The 22,177-nt window shown below is 39.9% G+C and overlaps 1 protein-coding gene across 1 annotated transcript in view; it reads right to left on the reverse strand.

Moving 5' to 3' along the window:
* The window catches only part of LOC142661837 (espin-like), a 127,614-nt gene that overhangs the window by 24,274 nt on the left and 81,163 nt on the right, over window positions 1–22,177 (reverse strand). The window contains exons 8-9 of the mRNA XM_075839450.1: window positions 5,366–5,530; window positions 4,616–4,808 (exon numbers count right to left, since the gene is read on the reverse strand). Coding sequence (XP_075695565.1) covers window positions 4,616–4,808; window positions 5,366–5,530 — 358 coding nt within the window. The remainder of the gene's footprint in view (window positions 1–4,615; window positions 4,809–5,365; window positions 5,531–22,177) is intronic.

Below are 22,177 nucleotides of genomic sequence, written 5' to 3' on the forward strand. Positions count from 1 at the left end.
GTAATGAGCGCAGACGGAAGAGATGAAGGGAAGCATGAGTGAGTCAATTTGAAAAGAAACAAATGAGGGCACAAAGAAGAGGGGGCAAGACCAGTCACATGGAACAGCGTAAGGAAATGAAAAGAAGAAAAAGAGTGAAAAATAACAGTTAGAGGGACGAAGTCTGAAGAATTAAGAAAGAAAAATGCATAAAGTGAATATCCACCTTTTAAAACAATTTTAGGTGCAAAACTCTGCAGTGATTAATTTCTTTATAGAATTTGCAGCCTAGTATTTCTGATACAGAGCTCCAAATCCCCTGCATAGACAGAGATAAATCATAATCCGCTGTCTGCCTGCAGCCACCACTAGGGGGAGCTTAGGAGTTTAATGCATTTACAGTATACAGTAAGCTCCTAAGCTCCCCCTAGTGGTGGCTGAAGGCAGCCAGAAGTGTATATTTTATATGCAGTGGATTTGACACTTAATATCAGAAAAATGAACCATTTAAATATATATTAAGAAATTAATCAGCAAAGAATTCTGGACCTGGAGAGACGTTAGGTGGTTCTTACGCCAAAGAGACATCCATGTCCTGTGGACTGTACCTATAGTCATACAATTTACAAGTACTGACAGTGGCATTGTGGTTGGTAAGGCTGATTTACTTTGCTTGGGACTTGGATCTGAGTTCTGCCAAGAGACCATCTACATCCGTGATCTCTAACCTGTGGGTTTTGAGCTACAACTCCCAACATTTCCTGAAATCCAAAGGTCACAGACTGTCAGGGAATGCTCAGAGTTATAGTTTTGAATCGGTTGAAGACCACTGATCGACATTGAGCTTTCATGCTCTTCCCAGACTCTTAGTAGGTGACTCATCTTGGACGCGATGTGTGTGTTAGGTATATTACCCTATAATCGGTGCCTTAAAATTATATTATGATAATAAAGACTTGGACCCTCCTCACTATTAGGGTGCAGTACCTTCTTACAGCCTGAAGATGGCTCTCTAATATTACAAGATTGTTTGTACAGAGCGGACCCTTTAATTAAACCAGGACTACACCCAAAAGGTGAGTAAAGTGCCTTTATATTCTAATCAAACATGTTATATTATAGCAATCGCTACACTTTCACAGTTTTAATGGCGACAATCATCTTTTCTTTAAAATGAGCGGCTCCTACAGCCCTGCCCATATGACAAACCTCACTTAATATTAATAACCAGTTTTATACTGCAACTGTATCATAAGATTAAAGGACTTTGTGGTTTAAGATTGAACCCTCTAAAATGCCCTATTAAATCCATGTCCAATATGTTCAATGGGCGTCCTGTATAATAAGCACGTACACCGATGTTCAACATCTAGAATAATTCATTGTGGGGGCCAGCAGTGAGATTTCTCCAGTCAGCTGCTAACAAAAAACAATCCCTTTAAAAATGTAGAGGGGCTGTCCCAATTCTCTGAATGAGGATCCGCTGGCAATTAGTTCAATGCCGCAGGTCCAACAGCTGAAACCCCCAATGATCAGCTGGTATTGACTGGGAAATGTGTTATTACATGCGTCCATTCAAATTGGAGCCACTAGGTCCATATGCCATAGTAGGAATTAAAAAAATGTTAAATCTCTGCTTGCTGTCAGTGAATGGTTAAATCTTGGTTACCTCCATAGGCTGAAAGCTCATACAGATTTAATATTTTCACAGATGAGGGTTTGCTATAGTTAAAGTTTTGGGGGTTGCGGTGCACGAATCACGGCAAAATGTTGTCCGCTACTTAAATTAGAAGAAGGGTCACAAGAAAATTTTTGTTATTTTTTTTTTTACACTGGACTGCACTTAAGGCCTTATTCTGACTAACGTTGAACGTTAAAACAACGGCCATCACACGGACGCATGTATTTCAATGGCGCCGTTCACACAGCTGTTTCATCGGATCGTGTGAAGGGTCCGTTGAAAATTAGAACATGTCCTATTTTCTTCCGTTTTAACGCATCCCTCCATAGACTCAAGTCTATGGAGGGATCCGTGAAAACGGGACCCGCACGGGGGCAACGCGGGTGTGAACTACTGCTGTTTTTCACGTCAGAGTTTCCCCACGTTCGTCTGAATAAGGCCTTATAGTTGCTGCTGGCCTGGCACTGTGTGCGCCAACACTCTCCAGAATAATAACTATGTACTTAATTGTTTATTCCGTATCACCCTCGTCCATTACTTCTAACACCAAGTGATAAGTAAAACCAAATAGAAAAAATTGTTAAAACAAACGGAGATAAATGAACCAAACAATATAAACAATGTAAAGAATTTTCATCCAGTATATAATAATCTGCCGGGAACGTCTGAGCAAGAAATGTTGCCGCTTCTCTTCCCCCACTCCTGCTAGCAGCTATAGAGTTAGTACTGTCGAAAAAGACTTGGGTCCATCAAGTGATGGGAGAAAGGGAAGCTCATAGATAGTATATTACTCAACAGGGGGCAACGATGAGCCCGTGCTGAAAGACAACCCTTTCTTAATAGGCAACCACCCCAACGATCAGTTGAATGGCCCCTGCAGGAGAAATGTAGTATTACATGTGTTCTATTCCTGGACTTGGTCCACCAGAGCAGGACCTGCTATTGCTAAATTGATCCTATCCCTAGCTCATAAAATGCATAGAGGGAGGTAAAGGGTATGCGGACCTCCTTCACAGGGTATATAGACAGGGGTTGTCTTTATGAGACAACTACTTTAAGGTCTCTACCATTTAATGTATGCAGCACCATCAATGTTAAAGGGGTTGTATGAAAAAAAGAGAAAAAGGGCCTGATACTTTTTTTTCCCCCCATAAAACAGCGCCATTCATGTCTATAGGCTGTGTTTGGTATTGCAGCTTAGCCCCATTAAAGCGAATGGGGCTGAGCTGTAATATCAGATACAGCCAATGAGCCAGAGTGGCGCTGTTTCTGGAAAGAAAGGAGACTCTGGAACTGCCATTTGCTAAAGAGACTCCTTCTTCTGTTTATTGTATGTTCGGAAGGACCACCACAGCTCTACCTCTGCGATGCACTGAAGTCTGCTCATAGAGATATGAATAACCCTGTAGCAAAACACCTGTCCAGGTAGTGGGTAACGACCTTAAATGTGATATGGGGGAGGGGCAACCATTTATATTTATTATATTAACTAATGATCTTGTAAATTCCTTTTTTGTCAACCCACTTTATAAAAGAGCATCACCCGGGACCGCAATAAATAAAAAGTATTAAAAAAAAAAAAAAAAGCCCTTTATGGCCTAACAAGGAAATTAACTATAACATAGAACAAAAGAAAACTTATTGATTTTTACTATCCCATCTGCCCCTGGTAGAACTTCCGGGAAATGTTCGAAAAACCAACATAATTAATATGTAGCTTTCGTGCGAGAAAAAGCCAAGTACATTTTTTTTTGCTAAAAAACATTAATTTTTAATAGTGAATAGACATTCAGGCTAGGACGCCACAGAGACTTTGATCACGGGATGATCGCAGAAAAATCACAGGTTAGTGGCGTGACCTAAATTTTTCCCATTCGGGGAAAAAGTTGACATGGCTGAAATTACTGCGCTCATCGCAAGTAGCTCGCAACTTTCCCCTTACACAACAGTAGTTCTTTAATTTGGTTAGGTAAAGAAAAATCAATTTAAAAAGGGTTTTTTGGGGCTTTAAAATAGCATAAAACAGACCATCAGTGTGTGATCAGTGAGGGTCCTACCTGGCAAAGTGCCACTCTAGTCCATGTGGCAGTATCTGGAATTGCAGCTTAGCCACAGATCAGCCCCATTTACTAGAATCTGGAATGCAGATACAGAAACAGCCACACGGATAGGCATGGCGATGTGTCAGGTACTTCAGTGAAGGCACCACGGTACCCCCACAAAGACATTAACCCCTTCATGCTGCTGATTGTTGGGGGTCCTAGCTGCTTCACCATCGATCACACTTTGATGGGCTATCCTAATGGTTCTTTCATGGAGGCTCTTAGACAGGGCTAGTACAGGAAATGAATACTTCTAATTCCAGACCATGTTTCCAATTTTTGGAAAACAGATTTTAAAAAAAAGTTAACCAAACTTTTTGTTTTTTGTATCCTTTGCCTTAATATTTTTCATAATTTCTGCAGGCAGATAGAAGGAAAAGTGGCTCAAAGGAAACTCACAATCAATTCTCCATATTCTCTACTTGGGGGTCGGTGTAATAATAGTTAGTCAGGTCCTTCCCATTCCTCTTGGCAGCTCATACAAATGACATTACTCAATAGGGGGCGACAATGAGCACAGGAAGTAGCTCCTCCTGGGGTGAAGAGAATTTAAAATCCCTACTTTAACCTGAGGCATGATGGGTAGAACATTCAGAATAATAAACAGGTTTTCCGGCAAAAACTATTTTTTAAAATCTCTTTACTATTTAATGTCCAAACTTTTTTGTGCAAGTGTTATTAAAATCAATGGGCGACTAGAATGGACAATAGAAACAAAGTACTTGAGGTCTATACAAACAAAAACTACAGAAGAGAGGAAAAATCACGCAATATATTAGTTGGAAACTATGGAAATTTCTACTGTATGCTTTCAAAAGGACTCGAAAATTGAACGTTGTATCCAAAAACTTACTTCCCGTAGAGTTGGAAGAGCGTCGCTGCATGGATCTTGAGATAGAAGCCTCTGTTGGCAGTGGAGGTGGAGGTGGCGGATAACATAGGTGTTCTGGAAGAGGTGGAGGAATTGGAGGTGGTGGTATATTCCCCAAGGGTTTCTTATCAGAGGCGTTACCATTGTGCACACTTTCGTTTGAGAGAAGAGAACCCTTCAACAAAGAGAGGGTCAATCACAATGACAGTCAGGACATAGAAATAGGTTTTAACGGCATCCAAACCAAAATTGAAAGTTAATTTTTGAATGGCCCCAAAACAAACCATGATCATCAAGCCATATAATAAGCAAAAGCCCTCAACTAATTTTCAGAGACTGATGTAGACATAGCTTGGACCTTAAACTTGGTCCTTCAAGGTATCTAAAAGGTACTTGAAATTGCTCTGCATTGACTGGTACAAATGACCTTGATACATAAGGTCATTAGCAGAATTCTGAAGCTCTTGACAATCCTACACAAAGAAGGGGTATAGCAGAAGACCTGGGCAGAGGTCTTCAAGTAAATTTTTGAAATTGGTATTTCTTACATGACAAAACATAGGTTAAGTGCTAATATCCCGGTCTATCAAGGTTGTGATGCTATAGCCGATTTGACAATCTCCATCTATATCTGTTCAGATTTCTTATTTTACTGCTTTCCATCAATCCCAAAAAATTTATGGTATATAATAAAAAATTCTTTGAATGGGCACCTTCTCTTCACCAACATACCTCCTCACTGTGTGCCATCTTTCTATGGTCTGGTGGTGCTTCTGAAGAGTTCTGCCCTAGGTACTTATAGTAGTCCCCGGTGCTGGGCTTTTTATTGAAGTTTCTTGACTTCCTGCAGGAGTCAGCCCTTCGAAGCCCTTCTGGACTGCCTTCACGTGACGTCAACTATAAAAAACAAGACACAGCTGACAAGTTTGCATAGCTGGCAACACGTGAGACTATGTAACATCTCCAGATATATAGTTCATGCCCAATAATAAACCAATTAGGAATGTAAAACGACACTAGTGGGTGTCATCAAGATTCAAGAACTCTAAACCACCAAAAGGTATCAGAAATAATCTGGCGTATCAACCATTGGATTTGATTTCCATATCTCATCCAGTTTACCTGTGATACACATCCTTATGCTCCAAGATCAACTTAATGGGAAGGTTTTAAGTTGCCTGTATGTTTTTTTTTTTTAAACCAGCAACCACAGGAAATCAGTGGTCACTGAGGAAAATCATAGAAACATAAGAAAAACATGACCACTCCAAAGCGATGGGACATTGGAATCAGTTAAATTTATAGGTTCTGCACCTCAAAGTATAAAATATTTCCCATCAAAATGGACAATTATAACTCCCATCTTCAGACCTCAGCATAATAAAAAGTTATACTCTACATGGTCATCACTATGGAACCCAGAAGCAATAGCAGATTATGAACCCAATATCGATTTTTTTTCTCCTTCCATATAAATATTCATAAATGATTTTCTTTGTGCCAGAGATCTCTCTGGTCAAATCAATAATTCCTGATAAGATTGCCTGTAACATAGGAACGGATAAGTGAAAGTCACGTATTTCATCTGTTACTATAAACAAATAATGTCTTTATATGATGAGAATTGGACTAAAGGCCCTTTTACACCGACCTTTTACACCGACCGATAATCGGCCGTTGCAGCGAGCGGCGATCAATGAGACATCGTTGATCGGCGCTGGTTTGCTCCTGTCACACGGAGCTATGGATGGGGACGAGCGGTCGTTACTCCGATCGCTCGTCCCCATACATTATCATCATGTCGGCAGCGCGTCTCCTTGTATACACCGGGAGATGTGCTGCCGACAAAGATAATGTTTTACTTTTTTAGAACTATACAACCAACACATGATCAAGCGTTTGCTCGTTCATCTGCTGTTTACACAGGGCAATTATCGGCAACGATCGTTATATGAAACCTTGTCTGCCCGATAATCGCCCAGTGTAAAACCCCCTTTAAGTTAGAGATGAAAGGAAAACGACTTATTAGTTATGAAAGGCTAACGCGATTCAAAACTATAGACTGTGAGCTATTCTTGCCATCAAAAATACCCAACCCCTGACAGAAAGAGATTAGCGCAAATGTGAATAGAATCTTTTTATTTTAAATCATGGCCCAAGCCTCCATTTTTCTTACAGGGACTTCTGGTGCCCCATTCCCCTAGATAATCGGCAGAATTTTGGCTGCGCGGCACCACCAAAAATTGGACACATCCATATTAAGTCCCCATAGACCCTCAAAGAAGTTGTATACGACCCTCTAATGGATGACTATGGACACTAAATATGACTAGTTCTGTGTGCAGGCGAGTAAAGAACTAGGGCTTCATATAAGCACAATGAAGTATCATCTTACTGTATGAGATCAGTGACGAGTAGGATAAAATACTGACTCAACGGACTACTGTTCTATTACAGAACAATAGCAAAAGAAGAGAGACGAAATACCTACTTATGTAGCAACAGAAATCCTATTCATGCTTACTTATGGTGGAGCCTTTGAGATATGTAAAAAAAAAAAAAAAAATTTCATGGTCATTCTAGTAGTTTTTTTTTAAATAATTTTATCTATACTGTATGAACTTGTTGAAGACCTCATTTCAAAACCGTGGAAGCGAATATGGAGTTTGCCTTCGCTTTACTGCTACAACAGCCCCACTGTTCTGAGGCTCTCTCTAGGGTTCAGGACGTGGGGCATGTCTACTAGGTTTAAGAACATGGCTAAAGGGATTTATGTCCATTCTGCCAAAAGGTCAATAATGAGTTTTAGTACTGACTGAGTCATAAGATCGGTCACCCAGCAGGGGTGTAACAATAGGAGGAGGAGCAGAGGGGCCAAAAAGGTCCCTCTGTCCCATATGAGATGACTATTATAAATGATTGATTATAGTTAGAGATTTCGCAATAGGCCCAGTTACGCCTCTGGCTCCCAGTCATGGTTCCTATTCATCCTAAGGATGTTCGATGGGGTTGAGGCCAAATAAGTTCTTCCATACGAAGCTTGGCAAATACTTGTTGATGGACCTCCCTTTCTGCATGTATCACTAGAATATCATTCATTACTCTTCCTCCACCAAAATGTACAGTTGGCACAATGTATTAGAGCACTTAGTGTTCTCCTTGAACCTACCAAACTCGTAATCTTCCATTAGACATCCCAATGATAAAATCGGATTCATCCCTACAGAGAACCCGTAACCAGTGCTCCATAGTCCAGTAGCGTGGCATTACACCACTCCATCCATTGCTTGGAATTGTACATGGTCATCTCGTAAGATCTCTTCGATTTATGAAAACCCAATTCATGAAGCTCTGTACGAATGTTTTTTGTACGGACGTTGCTTCCAGGGACAGTTAGGAACTTGGTTAGGAGTGTTACAACGGAGAAGAGATGGATTTTTATGCACTATACACTTTTGGTGACTTGTCGTGTGGTGAAATTTGGAGAACTCACTGGAAAATCTTCATCCTATGACAATGCCAGAGACGTAACTATTCTTTCCTTCACCTGCGGCAATGATTCAATTTGCTATCCTGTATCCAAGGCAAGTTGTTTTTTTCCCCTCCTTCCCGATTGACACCGATCATCAAGGGCCCATACCCCCCACTACCGGCCAGAGTCATAACTTGTGGCTCCATGGCCAAAATGCAAGATCTGTAACCAGGCTCCCGATCTACCATTGGCCATTTAGAATACCAGTATCTTCTTATATGGCAAGGGTGCACCACTGCCTGGGTGTGACTGCTACCTCTGACCTCAGCTATGCCCATGAAATGCCACATTGGAAGAGTGCTTCAAGATGATCCACCCTACCGCAAATGTCTGTCTATTGAGCTGGAATGGCTCTATGTTGGATTTTACGTACCGGTTAGCAATGGGTAACGCTGACATGGCTGAACCTACTAATTAGAGAGGTGTCCAAATGGCCATGGTGTGTCCTAGAGATTTCTTGAGGTGGAAATGTTCTTTGGAGACCAAGGGTCATGTTATGATGATGGCCGTAGTCATGTAGATTGTATTGAGCACTGGTCCAACTCCTACAGTTTTAGTGCTGAGACAGTTAACAGCTCGGAAAGTTGTGTGAACTACAAATAATTAGGTTCCTCTAAGTAAATACCAAGCTGAACGTATTTGTTGAGTTAAGTAAATGAGACTTTCTGGCAATCATGTAAAATCCACTTTTTGCATATTTTGCTGGCTTATCGGCAATGCTTAGACATGAAGAACAGGATTCTTTTCTTTACTGATTATTGTACAAAGAGGATTATCATTAAATTCATCAACGTGTTAGATTTGCGCACCACATTGCATAACTAATTAATCAATAATATGTTAGTGCAGGCGTAGGGTAAAGGGGGTTTTACACTGGGCAATTATCAGGAAAACGATCGTTCATAGATCGCTCGTTGCCGATAATTTCCCTGTGTAAACCGGGCAGCGATCAGCAGATGAACGAGCAGACGCTCATTCATCTGCTGATCGTATCATTTAAAAAAAGTAAAATATTATCGTTGTCGGCAGCACATGTGTAAACAGGGAGACGCGCTGTCGACATGATAACGTATGGGGACGAGCGATCAAAGTAACAACCGCTCGTCCCCATCCATAGCTACTTGTGACAGGAGCAAATGAGTGCCGATCAACAAGCTGTCTCTTTGATCGCTGCTCGCTGCACCGGCCAATGTAATAGGGCCTTAACTCAGAAAATAATACGGATGCTAAAAGCGCTAATGGCGTGTGACAGTGGGGATGATATCTGTGGGATTAGTGCCCAAAGCCTACACCGTAATTTAAAAAAAGGATGTGGATTAACGTAAACCACTCACCTGAGTACAGTGGACGTGGACTTTTTGAGCTAATATCACGACAGTATTGGTTGTGGTGAGGTCAGAAAACTTCGACGCATCTTGTTAAAATCTATAATAAGTCTACAGATATATCTGAATTGGATATATATATATATATATATATATATATATATATTTATTTATTTTTTCTATCTGTTTTTGAAGCACCATTACAACTTCCATAGCGGTCCAGCTTTCCTAAATGAAAAATCTGCTTACTTATGTAGCAATATGGAGGCACAGATGTATTCGTTCATAATGGGAGATTTGCGTTCCAGTAGAAAATCCCTGTTAAGAATTGTAATGACTGTCGTATTGGTTGTCATACAGTTTTCCCCCAAACAGCCCTAAGAAACGGCTGCATTTTAGCAACTTGAAAAAAAACGACCTTTAGCGCTTGTAAAAGATTAGAAAAACAAAGCTTCTTTCTTCCAGACACAGTGCCACCCTTGTCCATAGGCTGTATGTGGTATTGCATCTCAAGGTCAAACTGAAGCCTCTTGAGGAATGGGCAACTTTTTCAAATTACCCACAAACATAGAAAACCATTAAAAAAAATATTGAAAACAACGATACAAGACTGAAGTTTATAATTATAATAGAGAGCTTGTGGGCAAGACCAGCCCTGAGGACACCCCTAAAGAGTTAATCTGGCTAATTTCGTATGGGCTGGTTGACAGTCTACAAGTCCTTGAATGGCATCAAATTCTGCCAATTGGTCTAGGAGAAAAAAACAAGGTTGGTTGGGTTATTTTTGTCCAATGGTTATTGGATCTCCCAAGATAAACTGGTGTAGGGATCAATACCTGCCCACCCCATGAATAGAGTCTTCCAGACGAAAGTGGTTTTGAGGACATATGATTCAGTAGAAGGCTAGATTCACACGAGCATGGGGAAACTAGGACATAAAAAACTTGTTTTCACATCAGTGGTGCCCTTGTGCGGGTCTCATTTTCACAGATCCCAATAGACTTGAGCCTATGGACGGATCCGTGAAAACGGAAGAGAATAGGACAGGTTCTATTTTTCAATGGACTGTACACACGGTCCATTGAAACAATAGCCCCACTGAAAAACATGCATCCGTGTGACGGCTATTGTTTTGCTGGCCATCACACGGACGTATTCAGCGCTTGTGTGAATAAGGCCTAAGGTCTATGAGATGGATAGGTCTGGTCATACAAGGACAGACCACCCTCAATACTATTGACAAGCCCCTTGCATCACTGTGGAGAAACGTGATAAAACGGTTATGAGCACTTCAGACCATTGGGAGCCCTCATTCTGGGGATGCCACGCATCACCCAATTATCATTGGGTCATCCAATCAGAGCCGACTCACATAGCTTTACTACTTCCAATTTGAAGGCTAATCACTGAAGCCCATGTCATATAATATCTATAGAATAGTAGCTAGCATTTAAGGATAATTTATAATTAAAGTTGATAAACCCTTCTGGGAACTGTAATCTAGAAACACTACAAGAAAGTAAAAAAGTAAACCACAGATGTATTATGGTGATTTTGGTATATTCGGCCTCGTTCAGACTTTCATCCTGAATACAGTCTGGCAGCATACAGAAAAACAGATGTTGCATATGAGTGAATTCGATTTTTGTAAATTTCACGGATACTATACAGGCTGAGTTATTCCGGTTTGGTTAGAGCATGTGTTTTGTTTTTTTCACCATTGACTTTTATAATAAAAATGTATGACACGGATAGAATTTTTCATAGAAAATCTTTTAGGAATACATCAGAAATACAGTTAAAGATAGCAGCAAAATAAACAAACTTATTAATGTGTGGTTTTCGGCATATTTAAAACGGAGTCATTTAAGTATAGTTCTCCAATTTATGGGAAACCCTTTATCCAGAAATTCAAATTATTATTATATGTATTTAGAATGTAATTATTTTATTGCATAATAAACACCCTCCAAGTTCCCAGCGGTTCTAGAAAACAATATAGATATGTCCTTTATACTAAACCGTAATCTCAAAATATTGCCATACTTCCAAAAACTAAGAGCCCTATTGTATACACTATAAATCTTACAAGTACAATGAAAGTCAGAGATTAATCTATATTGAAAACATAATTAGGCACCAAATATACAACTACTAAAATCTAAAAATATATATATTTTATCAAAAACATCATAAAATATCATAAATTCTCACATTATATTTGTCAAAACCTGAATCAAAAGTTCATGTGTGATCTTGGCCTAAGGGTAAATTTTTTTTTTATTTTTTTTTTAAACTGTAAAATAAAATAACTAAGTAATTAGGAAAAACAATAAATAAAAAAAAAATAAAGCAAAATAAAAACGTAAAAGATTTCAATTATCAGTCAAGATGTATTATGTCGTATTTTACTTCTATAACTATTTTTTTTTACATGTAAAATTTTCTGAAAAAAAGACTACAATTACAAGAGATAATCTAACCATTGTATTTTGTCAGAACTAATTGAGGGTTAAATGAAATGCCTCAATATAATCTTCAAGTCCAATGTAACGCAAGGATATATAATCTAATATCCAAGTAATATAGCAAGCGCACCTACTATAAAAAATACAAAAAAAGCAAACAAAAAAACGGTGAAAAATGTCATAGCCCTCCTTTCTACCAAACCAGCTGTACAGAACGTATAGACGTATCTCATAGAATAAGTTAATGTTAATATTTTACCTGGAAACCTGCACAACGAGATTAATATCAACACAACTCGACATTAAAACCGAATAATAAAATAATTAAAAATATATATCTTACCTTTGTGTCTTGTTTGGCTTGCAGTCACGAAAATACCTGTCCGTCTGTGACAAGAGTTACATGACACCTCTGCACAGCACACCTGTTTCACTCAATCCAACCTCTCAAATTACATTAACTCTCTAATGAATTACACAAACCTGAACCTATCGGATCTCGCTGACATGACATCACTTCTAGCATTCCAGCCAATCAGAGGGAGCGGGATTTTACCATGCAAAAGCAGGACTGAATCATCTACCTGCAATAAGACTCAGCAACTACACTGCAGAACAGGTATTCATATACTATATGCAGATGTAGCAGAGCTGGATGCGTCACGTAAGCCTTTGGTGGCACATGGTTTGTGCACTGTGATAACCCATCGAGTCGTTTTCCCGTGCATAGTAATATGGGTTTAGGCAAATGACAAACTCAGCTCAACTACATCCGACAAGCCCAGCTTTGTTGCATGAGGACGCAGAGTGTATCAGATCAACTGTGGCTTTCCAGTCCCATAACTGTGCAGAGTTTATCTGAACACATAGGGAATTGGCTGGTGTTATGGATGGATGCCAAAGGGTTAAAGTGAAAGAAATATCCGATTAATGAAATATGCAGTGCGAGGAAAATGAAGCCTTTGTTTCTGGGGAAGTAAAGATCAAGGAGGATACGGAATAGTTTCACAAGGACGGTTCTAAGGAGAAGGTTCATAATGTAAAACTGATGCAAAGTTCATACAGTCAACGTGAAAGTTAGAAAAGCAGAGGCATATTGTAACTACAGATGTAGCAGAGCAGAGTGGTCAATGCAACGTCTCACCATGTTATTATCGGTCCTTCTAGCCTACATTATTATCAGTCAGTTATAAAAATGCACAATCAAAGCAGTTAAATTACAAATTCAGCTCTGCTACATCTAAGTACATGCAGATTTGTCCACAATATAACTATAGAACTTTATGACTATTTTTTATCACCTGTATTAGAAGAATCCATCATAACATCATTAAAGACAACCATGTGATGAGGGACTATGTTCAGTTTACATTCCCCTTCCGGACTCTATTTGGCAGATAATCCTAGTAAAATAATTAATGGATTTTATTTCACTTTTACCAGGAAGTGGAATTCCAGGAAAATTTCCATAGCAAGGAATATCAGGGGGGAGAAAACCAGACAAAAAAAAAAAAGATCTCCCCCTCATTCGTATGCAAAAAAGCCCCAAAACTTAAATGGCATGAATACTTTTGCAATAATCTTTTATTGCTCCAATAAATGTAAAATTAAAAGTTAAAGGGAACCTGTCACCAGCATTTCACCTATTAAACCGACTATACCTGGTGGTAGTGGGTGAAAAATCATTTCTATATAACCTATAATTATCTTCTTAGTCAGCTCTGTAGCTTTAGTATTTAGCTTTTTAGTGTTCCCGCACCGTATGCTAATGAGCAGAAAAGAGTCAGATCTTCATTTGAAAAGAGTCAAATCTTCGTTTTGAAAAGAGTCAAATCTTCATTCCTCCAGTCTTTCCGAGTTTACCTCACCTTCTTACTTTTGATTGACAGCTCCTCGCCTTCCCCCAGCACACAACATCCCGCGCTTGTGCATTGATGTCCTCTTCTGGTGTGTGCGCACAAAGGGACACCGGATTATTACGATAAAAGGCGCAAAACGTTTGCAGACCGTTATTTACAGTCGGAGGAGGAGTTTAGGAGAGGGGATAACGGCAATTAACTTTTTATAGCAGTAGCTAGTGAGGGAGAAGTAAAGTTCAATAGGTGAAATGCTGGTGACAGGTTCCCTTTAAGCAACTTAATTCTGGCTAAAAATCTCCTAACGTTTTGAGTCAGCAGCTCCTATGCAGATCAATGTGTCTCCATGGTTACAGACTACAAACAAACCCTGTGTGGTCTGATCCTGCAGCCATGTGTTACTCTTTTATATCTGACTCATTTTCTTCTGTCTGTGGATTATCATAAAAGGGACTGATGGAAAAAAGCGGCACATGGCAGCAGGATCAGCCTACATAGGGTTTGTTTGTAGTCTGCAACCATGGAGACGCATAGGAGCTGTTGACACAAAACGGTAGGAGGGGGGGGGGGGGTTAGGCCTGTTTTTCAATCCTTGATATTTATAAATATGCAAATTTCCAGGAATTTTACTTCCTTGTATTAAATGGAATAAGATCCTTTATTTGGCAGACGATCCTGGTAGAATAATTAGAGTCAGGAAGGTGAGTGTAAACTGAACATAGTCCCTGGTCACATGGTGTCCTGGATCTCGGAGAATTTTGTGTAAGACTCGTCCTATTGCCAATCTATTTCTTAATCTATTTCTTAAAGCGATGCCAACAAGCTCGTCATAGTTCTCGCACTCAAATGTTATGCAAAAAGCATGCAGGAATGGCTTCAATGATGTTATTATGGATTCTTACAATATACGTGGCCTGCATAGGAGCTGCGTACTCAAAATAGTAAAAAAAAAAAATCTAAATCAAGACCATATGCAGTCTCCTCTTTGGAACAAAGAAAAGGCGTTACAAAAGTGTACATATCCTTTAACCGTAGTATAACAAACAGTTCTGCAGCTTTTTTAATAGACTTTATGTTGCAATTCGTCACCATTTTTAAGATCTCTGCTTGCTGTCAGTGACGGACCTTGTCCAACTTCTTGTTTATAGCTGCAGTTTGTCATAATGTAGTGTAATCCCCTATAAACCAAACACAGCAGCAGCACAAATCCTCCTCACGTCCTGAACTCTAGACCGATTGCTGTTACATATACCGATACATTGTAACAACCATTCAGCTGTGTGACTAGTTCAAGGCTAGTATTTATATAATGAAGCTTTATTTGAATAAGACTGGACAAACCTTGACTACATATTGAATATAGCATGTGCCATAGTGGCAGCCATCGTAAATATGCAACAAATATTTTTGCGAATATGTCAGACAATTGGTGTCAAATCGAGCTTTATGTTTCTTGCCCTCGTCACGGATATAAAAATATGCTGTGCAGATCACAATATTGATACATGACCTCCATTAGATCATACATGTATAGGGGACACCACAATATTTAGACACCATGTTATATAATAGGCGAAAGATGACCAGGCAGTCCCATGTAATAGATGTCTGGAGCGCTCCCCAGAATGACGGAGGTTGTGAAACACATTTACACATAGGAGCAGTTTGCACTTTCACAATGAGTTTCCTTAAAATAGGAATCCTAGTTTTATTGTGCCGTGGCTCCTGTAACACAATCCCCCTATTATATTCAGCATTTCTATAGCGGCCCATAGTGTGTCAATAGCTGTCAGCATTATTATTTTAACATAGCAATTTACTTTGTGCAGACAAAAGCCATCACACAGCACAAGGCTTGTCAGAGCATAGAGAGAATGATCGGAAAAGAGGGACGTAAAGGAACAATGGCATAATAAAATAAAGCAGATTTAAAGGGTATGTCCACCATTGCAACCAACTTTGTTTTTTTGTCCTAATGCACCTCAAATGAAAATTATCAACTGTGCATATGTTTGATAAAAAAAAAATGTTCTATCGTTTTGTGTTTACAGCTCCTATACAGAACGATGCATAACCATGGTAACAGACAACAAACAAGCCCTGTGTAGTCTGGCCCTGCAGTCATATAGCCTAAAATCTGCATTCTACCTCTTTCTTATCTAATAAATGTATGTTACCAGGTAGAAGAGGATGGATAGAAGGGAGTATGACTGCAGGATCAGACTACACAGGGCTTGTTTGTTGTCTGTTACCATGGTGATGCATAGGTCTTGTATGGGAGCTGTAGACCCAAAATCACAGGAAATTTTTAATGAAGACTATTGGCAGAGTTTCCTTTTTTTTTTTCATTTCAGAATCATTCAGACAAAAAATAGAATAGGGCTGTGGACTACACTCATTTTGCCGTAGAAAAACAAACCATAAACCCTGATAGAATGGCAAAAAAAAACACCAATGGGAACAGAGTCTGAGAAACGGCTGAATGTGACTGGACACAGTAACCGGACACCCCCAAACCACACAATGGGGTAACCTATGAATGTACCCTCAATGTTTAAAAGTACAGAACCCCTTTTTATTATGGCTGACTGGACATTATACTAAACAATGCATCAGTCTCTAGGGGTGCTTTTATTTCAATTGCACATAATTGAAGCTTATATGAACAAAACAAAAAAAAAATTCTGAAACTTTCTATTATACTTTGTGATTCAATTCCAAACAATTTGTAAGACCTCACATTGCTGTCACTGAAAGGGAACCCCTTGCTTACAACCACAGGCTGAAAACCCAAACAAACCTAAACTTGCTCAAATTGTATCCAGTCTCGACCATCCAATTAGCTAAATAGTTTAGACTCCAGACTGATACATTTTTACCTGCACTGATACATTGTAGCAAAGTATCAGGATAGGAGAAAGATTTGTACTGCCATGACTGGCCTTATATTGGATGGGGACTCCGAACATTACCTTCTGTTGGTGCCACCCCCTCCCTATATGGTGTACTGTCAAACAGTGTATAAATTACCCGAGAGTGCCCAAGATGACGCCCAAAATAACAGTACCAAAGATTAGCCAAACAACACTTCCATGTAGTTGTCTAGCTAACAATGTTATACAATGCCTCCATCACCATGCACTGCAAAAGTAATATACAATCCAGTGCCTAAGTGGCAGTGCCACACAAATAAATACCACCAAACAGTGCTCAAATAATACCAACATAGAGCGACCAAGTAACAGCTCCATACATAAAGTAATCTAGTAACAATGCTGTACAATGTCTAAATAATACTGCTATACAAATAAATATTGAAAAGAATCCTGGTGGTCACGAGACCGGGGCACAAGCCAGGCCATTGCTGGCACCCCCTACAGCAGGGACAGACGATTTGCCCGGTCATGTGCAACCACACAGACCGTATATCTCAAAGTCCGGCCATGTGTGCAACAGGTGTATTTAGCTCACAGAGGATTTTCTAGACTGGATACAATTGCAACCAACCCTTAGTTATGAGAAATATTAGTTCTGTACAGTCTCTGAATGCAAACGAGTGTGTTGCTATTCACTGACAGCCAGCAGAGATCTTAATAATGGCGAGAAATTTAAGCACAAAAAGTGGCCGAAATTTTCATTATGCAAATACTAATCTTTCTTTCTACTAATTGCTGGTGTAGTTTGCCATGACAGCAATGAACAGCGCTTTGTACGGTCGTCTATAGCTGCGGCTTGTCTTAAGTAGATGCTTGCTGTCAACGCTCATTCTTCAGGACTCTTTCACTAAGTTTTGTATCCGGCTCTACTCATTAACACATTCGCTTGCCCATTAGTTTTTCATGCCTTCTTTGATCATGTCAATAATGGTGTCATTTTCCCCGATCGCTCCTTCCTGAAAGGAACGGTATTTAATAGTTAATGAACAGCAAGCAATGGGGATCATTATCTGAGCAAGGACTCCCTCCATTAAGTGTCTATGCCAGGGATGAGTTTTAAAACATGATACATTGAACTTACGAGGACCGGAACAATGAAAATAAGAACGTAACACACGTAAAACACCAGAACAACAACGACGGTAATTCAGCACAGACCGTCATCGCACCCAAGACGAGAACGCCGCCCACTTTCTCTATCCTTCCCTTGAATAAGATACTTTGTACATGGAAGGTTTTCTAGAGTCTTATGGTGTCATTATGTCAGTGTTTCCAGGCCATTTTTAAGGGGGGGGGAAGGGTTGTCAAAAATGCAAAATCGGTGCAAAACTAGTAAGACGCAATATTAGTTAGAAGGCTCATAGTCAGAACCTCCACCTATGCTAATGTGCAGGACAGACAGAAGTAAGAGCGGCATAAAGGTCAACGACTAACCTAAATACAATGCAATACTATATATGAGAAATGCGCTGTGCAGGTTGAAGGCACGCTAAACCCTAAAGGCTACGGCCGAAATGTACAAATTTATATATAGAAATAAAGCGACATAAAATTTATGTCACTTTGTAAATACATTAATTTAAATATCTTGTACTGATCCTGGGTTACAGTCTGTATTATCCTCCAGAGCTGCATTCAGTATTCTGCAGGCTTCAGAGCTGAAATCCTCCAGTATTCTTTACTGGCCCAGTTTGCATTGATTATTTCCATTCTCGGAATGGTAATCTTTACAACAAAAGCTGTAAAGTACCCCAAACTATCCTACGGCATTAGACTTCGTTCACATCTGCGTCGGGACTCCGTTCATGGGCTCCTTCGGGCTTTCCGTCAGGGGAACCCATGAACGGAATCCAAACTGAAACCACAGGTTTCCGTCTCCATCACCATTGATTTCAATGGTCATGGATGCGGTGCAAATAGTTTACGGTTGTCATCGTTGTGTAAGGGTTCCGCCATTTTGACGGAATCAATACCGTAGTCAACTGCGCTATTCATTCTGTCAAAACGACGGAACCCTTACACAACTGACACAAACCGAAACCATTTGCACTGGATCCCTCAACATTGAAACCAAAGGTGATGTAAACGGAAACCTATGATTTCCTTTTCTTTCAGTTTGGATTCCGTTCATTGGTTCCCCTGACGGAAAACTCAGACGGAACCCAAAAGTCCTGACGCAGATGTGAATGAAGCCTTAGAAGGACTAAGCTAAGGTGTGCCTGTGAACAAGCTTGTTGACAGTTTCCAATGATGACCAGAAGAATTGTGAATGCAGCTCTGAAGTATTATACAGGCTGTAAATTAGGACTAGATATGTAATGCAAAGAGACTCAACATTTTACGTGGATTATTTCTTACATATACACACATATATATATATATATATATATATATATATATATTGAAGAATGGCGCTCAAAAGGTGTTATATCCTTTAATTTATTTGTAATGCAGTTGAACATAATGTATTGTTCCCTGTTATCAGACAGTTTGGTCAAGAGAGCGCCCGACTATAGTATTTTTCAACAAGATGACTGACAAGAAGTCCAGGAATTCCGGCTCCCATATATTTCTCATGAGTGGGGAACCGTCAGAAATATTTAGGTTATGCTCACACTGCTTATTTTCAGCAGTTTTTCGGACCGTAAACGCCCCGAAAAAAGGCTAAAAATACGGAGGCTGAACGTCTCCAAAACATCTGCCCATTGATTTCAATGGGAAAACAGTGTGTCGTTCCCATGGGGCGTTTTTTCACTCGATGAAACAGCCGCGTAAAAAAACGCCTTGTAAAAAGAAGTGAGTTCATACCCCCGGAAACAAAATATGACAGTCATACGCATCCCGACAGTAAAATATTACACATTATAACTAGCAGGGCTCATAAACCGAACATATCTGAAGGTGAAATATGGTCTAATTGAGGATACGACCTTCTTATTTCAGGCCGCTGCCGTACATAAAACATTACAATTTACCCGCCCTCCTGGAAGTAATTCAGAAAGATTCAAAAGATGTTTTGAGGAAAGTTCAGTCTCCACCCGTTGACTGCGAGGAGATAGTGAACTCACGTCTTGATAAAAGTTAAAGTGCTAAAAATAGATCTCCTTTATGAACATTAATGACCGCCAACCTCCATGTCTATTGAGTCATATGTGAGATGGAGAACTGCTATTTAGTCTTAAAGGGCATTTCCATCTAAAATAATAAAAAATCCCCAGTAAGTAGAATTATTCAAGTCGCCCAGTTCTTTTTTCCAAATGTGACAACAAAAATGGCGGCCATCACAGCTCCAATAGGGGTTGTCATCTAGATTCCTGAATGGTAAATACAGCAATATGGGAGCTCGAGATATAGGACTACATAACCAGACAGAATTTGTAACAACTTGACAGAAAAGGATAAAATGAAAAGGGACACTCCTGGCAAAACTGATACATTGTGTTATGTCTAAAGCGGGGCCTGAGGAGGCGGAGCATGACACATTTATTTTCTTCTTGGTGTTTGCATCTCTGTCTCAATTGTTTTAACCCCCTCAGGCTTTGCACTTGCCATAACAGTGGATTCGTTTTGCTCTGGTGTGTTCCCTTACCTGGTGAAAATATTCTTTATGGCCACTGTATAATAATAATAAAGTTCATTAAAAAAAAAAAAAACAATAATAAGGAAAGATTTCATTTCCCTTTGGGGCATCTGTGATGACCTACAAATAACCTTCACTAAGAAGTGGTCGAAATAGTATATAACATCGAGGTCCAGTCATCTACCACATTTGGCCCCTCTTTCTTTCGAAAAACATCGATGTTAAGAGACCTGTCACCTCTCCTGACACGTCTGTTTTAGTAAATAATTGTATTCCCCATGAAATAACAATTCTGGAGCATCTTTTCCTAGAAATATGTTGTGCCGTTCTTCTGTTATTCCTCCTAGAAATGTATGAGTAAATTGACAACTGGGTGTTACCAGTTGGGGGTGTGTTCCTACACCACCTGACACTATCCAATCAGTGCTGACTGAGCAATAGTGTGTAGGGACACGCCCCTTTGACAAGGAGAATTGCAACAGTTATCAGTGTAATAATACATTTCTAAGAGCAATAAGAGAGGAACGGCACAATGCAAAGTTCTGAGAAAATATATTCCAGAATTGTAATTTCATGGGGAATACAAGTATTTACTAAAATAGACATGTCAGGAGAGGTGACAGCTCCCCTTTAAGCCATACATGGTAAAACTTGTCACCATTACTTGAGGTCAATGGTGGATGTCCCACCCCTCTAACAAATGAGGTCTGATGGGGCATGTGTCCCGGGTGCTAGGTGCCAGAGGGGGCAACATAAAACTCTGCTATTTAGTGACGCAAAACCTTGCTATGACTGATCCAAAGCATCACTATAATAAAAGTAAAGGATTGAATAAGTGCAAGGCGATTCAGCACGTTGGAAAATTTCCTTGTGCAATACTGATCACTTATGATTATGACATCAGTCCCATAGTCCTCATACATGGTCCAATTCTCAGCCTGATCATCCGACTTAAAGTGACACTAAACCCAGAAATGTATAAGAAAAAAAAAGAACATAGAAAGAATGATGTTGTAGAAATCTTCCAGAGCAAATAGGACTCCATCTCCCCCTGGTCCCCTCCATCTTTAAAGGGACCAAAACAGGGGGTGGTGCTTCGCTTACTTGGTCTCCAATCCAGACATAGCAGTCACTTACCATAGCCCCACCCCTTTTCCCAAAGCTGGAGGCTGGCATGGCATGCTGAGAGTAGTAGGGATAATAATGAGCAGAGTAGTAGCTAGGCTTTCCTAGATTAAATTTTCTGCACTATGCCTTTAATCAAAATATCCTGGGCAGGGCAGACTGGCATGTTGGCACCCCCTGCCCCTTGCACCCAGGGCACATGCGCCGCCAGCCCCCCTAGCAATGACTGTACACAATATAGAACCAGGGACTAATGGGAATTCATTACTTGTACAGCGATATAGAATAGGTTGGTGGTATTCAAGTAAAAGAGCATAATATACATAATAAATCAATTAAATTTTTCTCTGTGATATTATTCATTTGACTGTTGAACTGGAAATGTATCTTCGGCCATCTCTCCCTGGGGTTAAATAGCCATGGCTTCACGTTACGGAGACACCAGACACTTGTGTATTTATTTTCGACAGCGTTATCTATAGCCACCGATGCAACGGTGAGTTGTGCAGTCAGCTCCGAGCTGCGGGCAAGACATGTACAACAATAGGGCATCAAAAGGCAAATGTAGCCTTGGAGCAGAACAAGGTTCTGATATATTCTGCAGATAGGACCAGACTGCTATTAGCACTTGGAAGACAAAACTATAATTCTATCCAAGAGTCCGGCCCGTCCTCCATTATTCCTATGTACAATGAGCAAGGGACTGCACTTAATAATTTATC

The sequence above is a fragment of the Rhinoderma darwinii genome, chromosome 10 (assembly GCF_050947455.1).
Source record: "Rhinoderma darwinii isolate aRhiDar2 chromosome 10, aRhiDar2.hap1, whole genome shotgun sequence".
In the NCBI taxonomy this organism is placed as follows: Eukaryota; Metazoa; Chordata; class Amphibia; order Anura; family Rhinodermatidae; genus Rhinoderma; species Rhinoderma darwinii.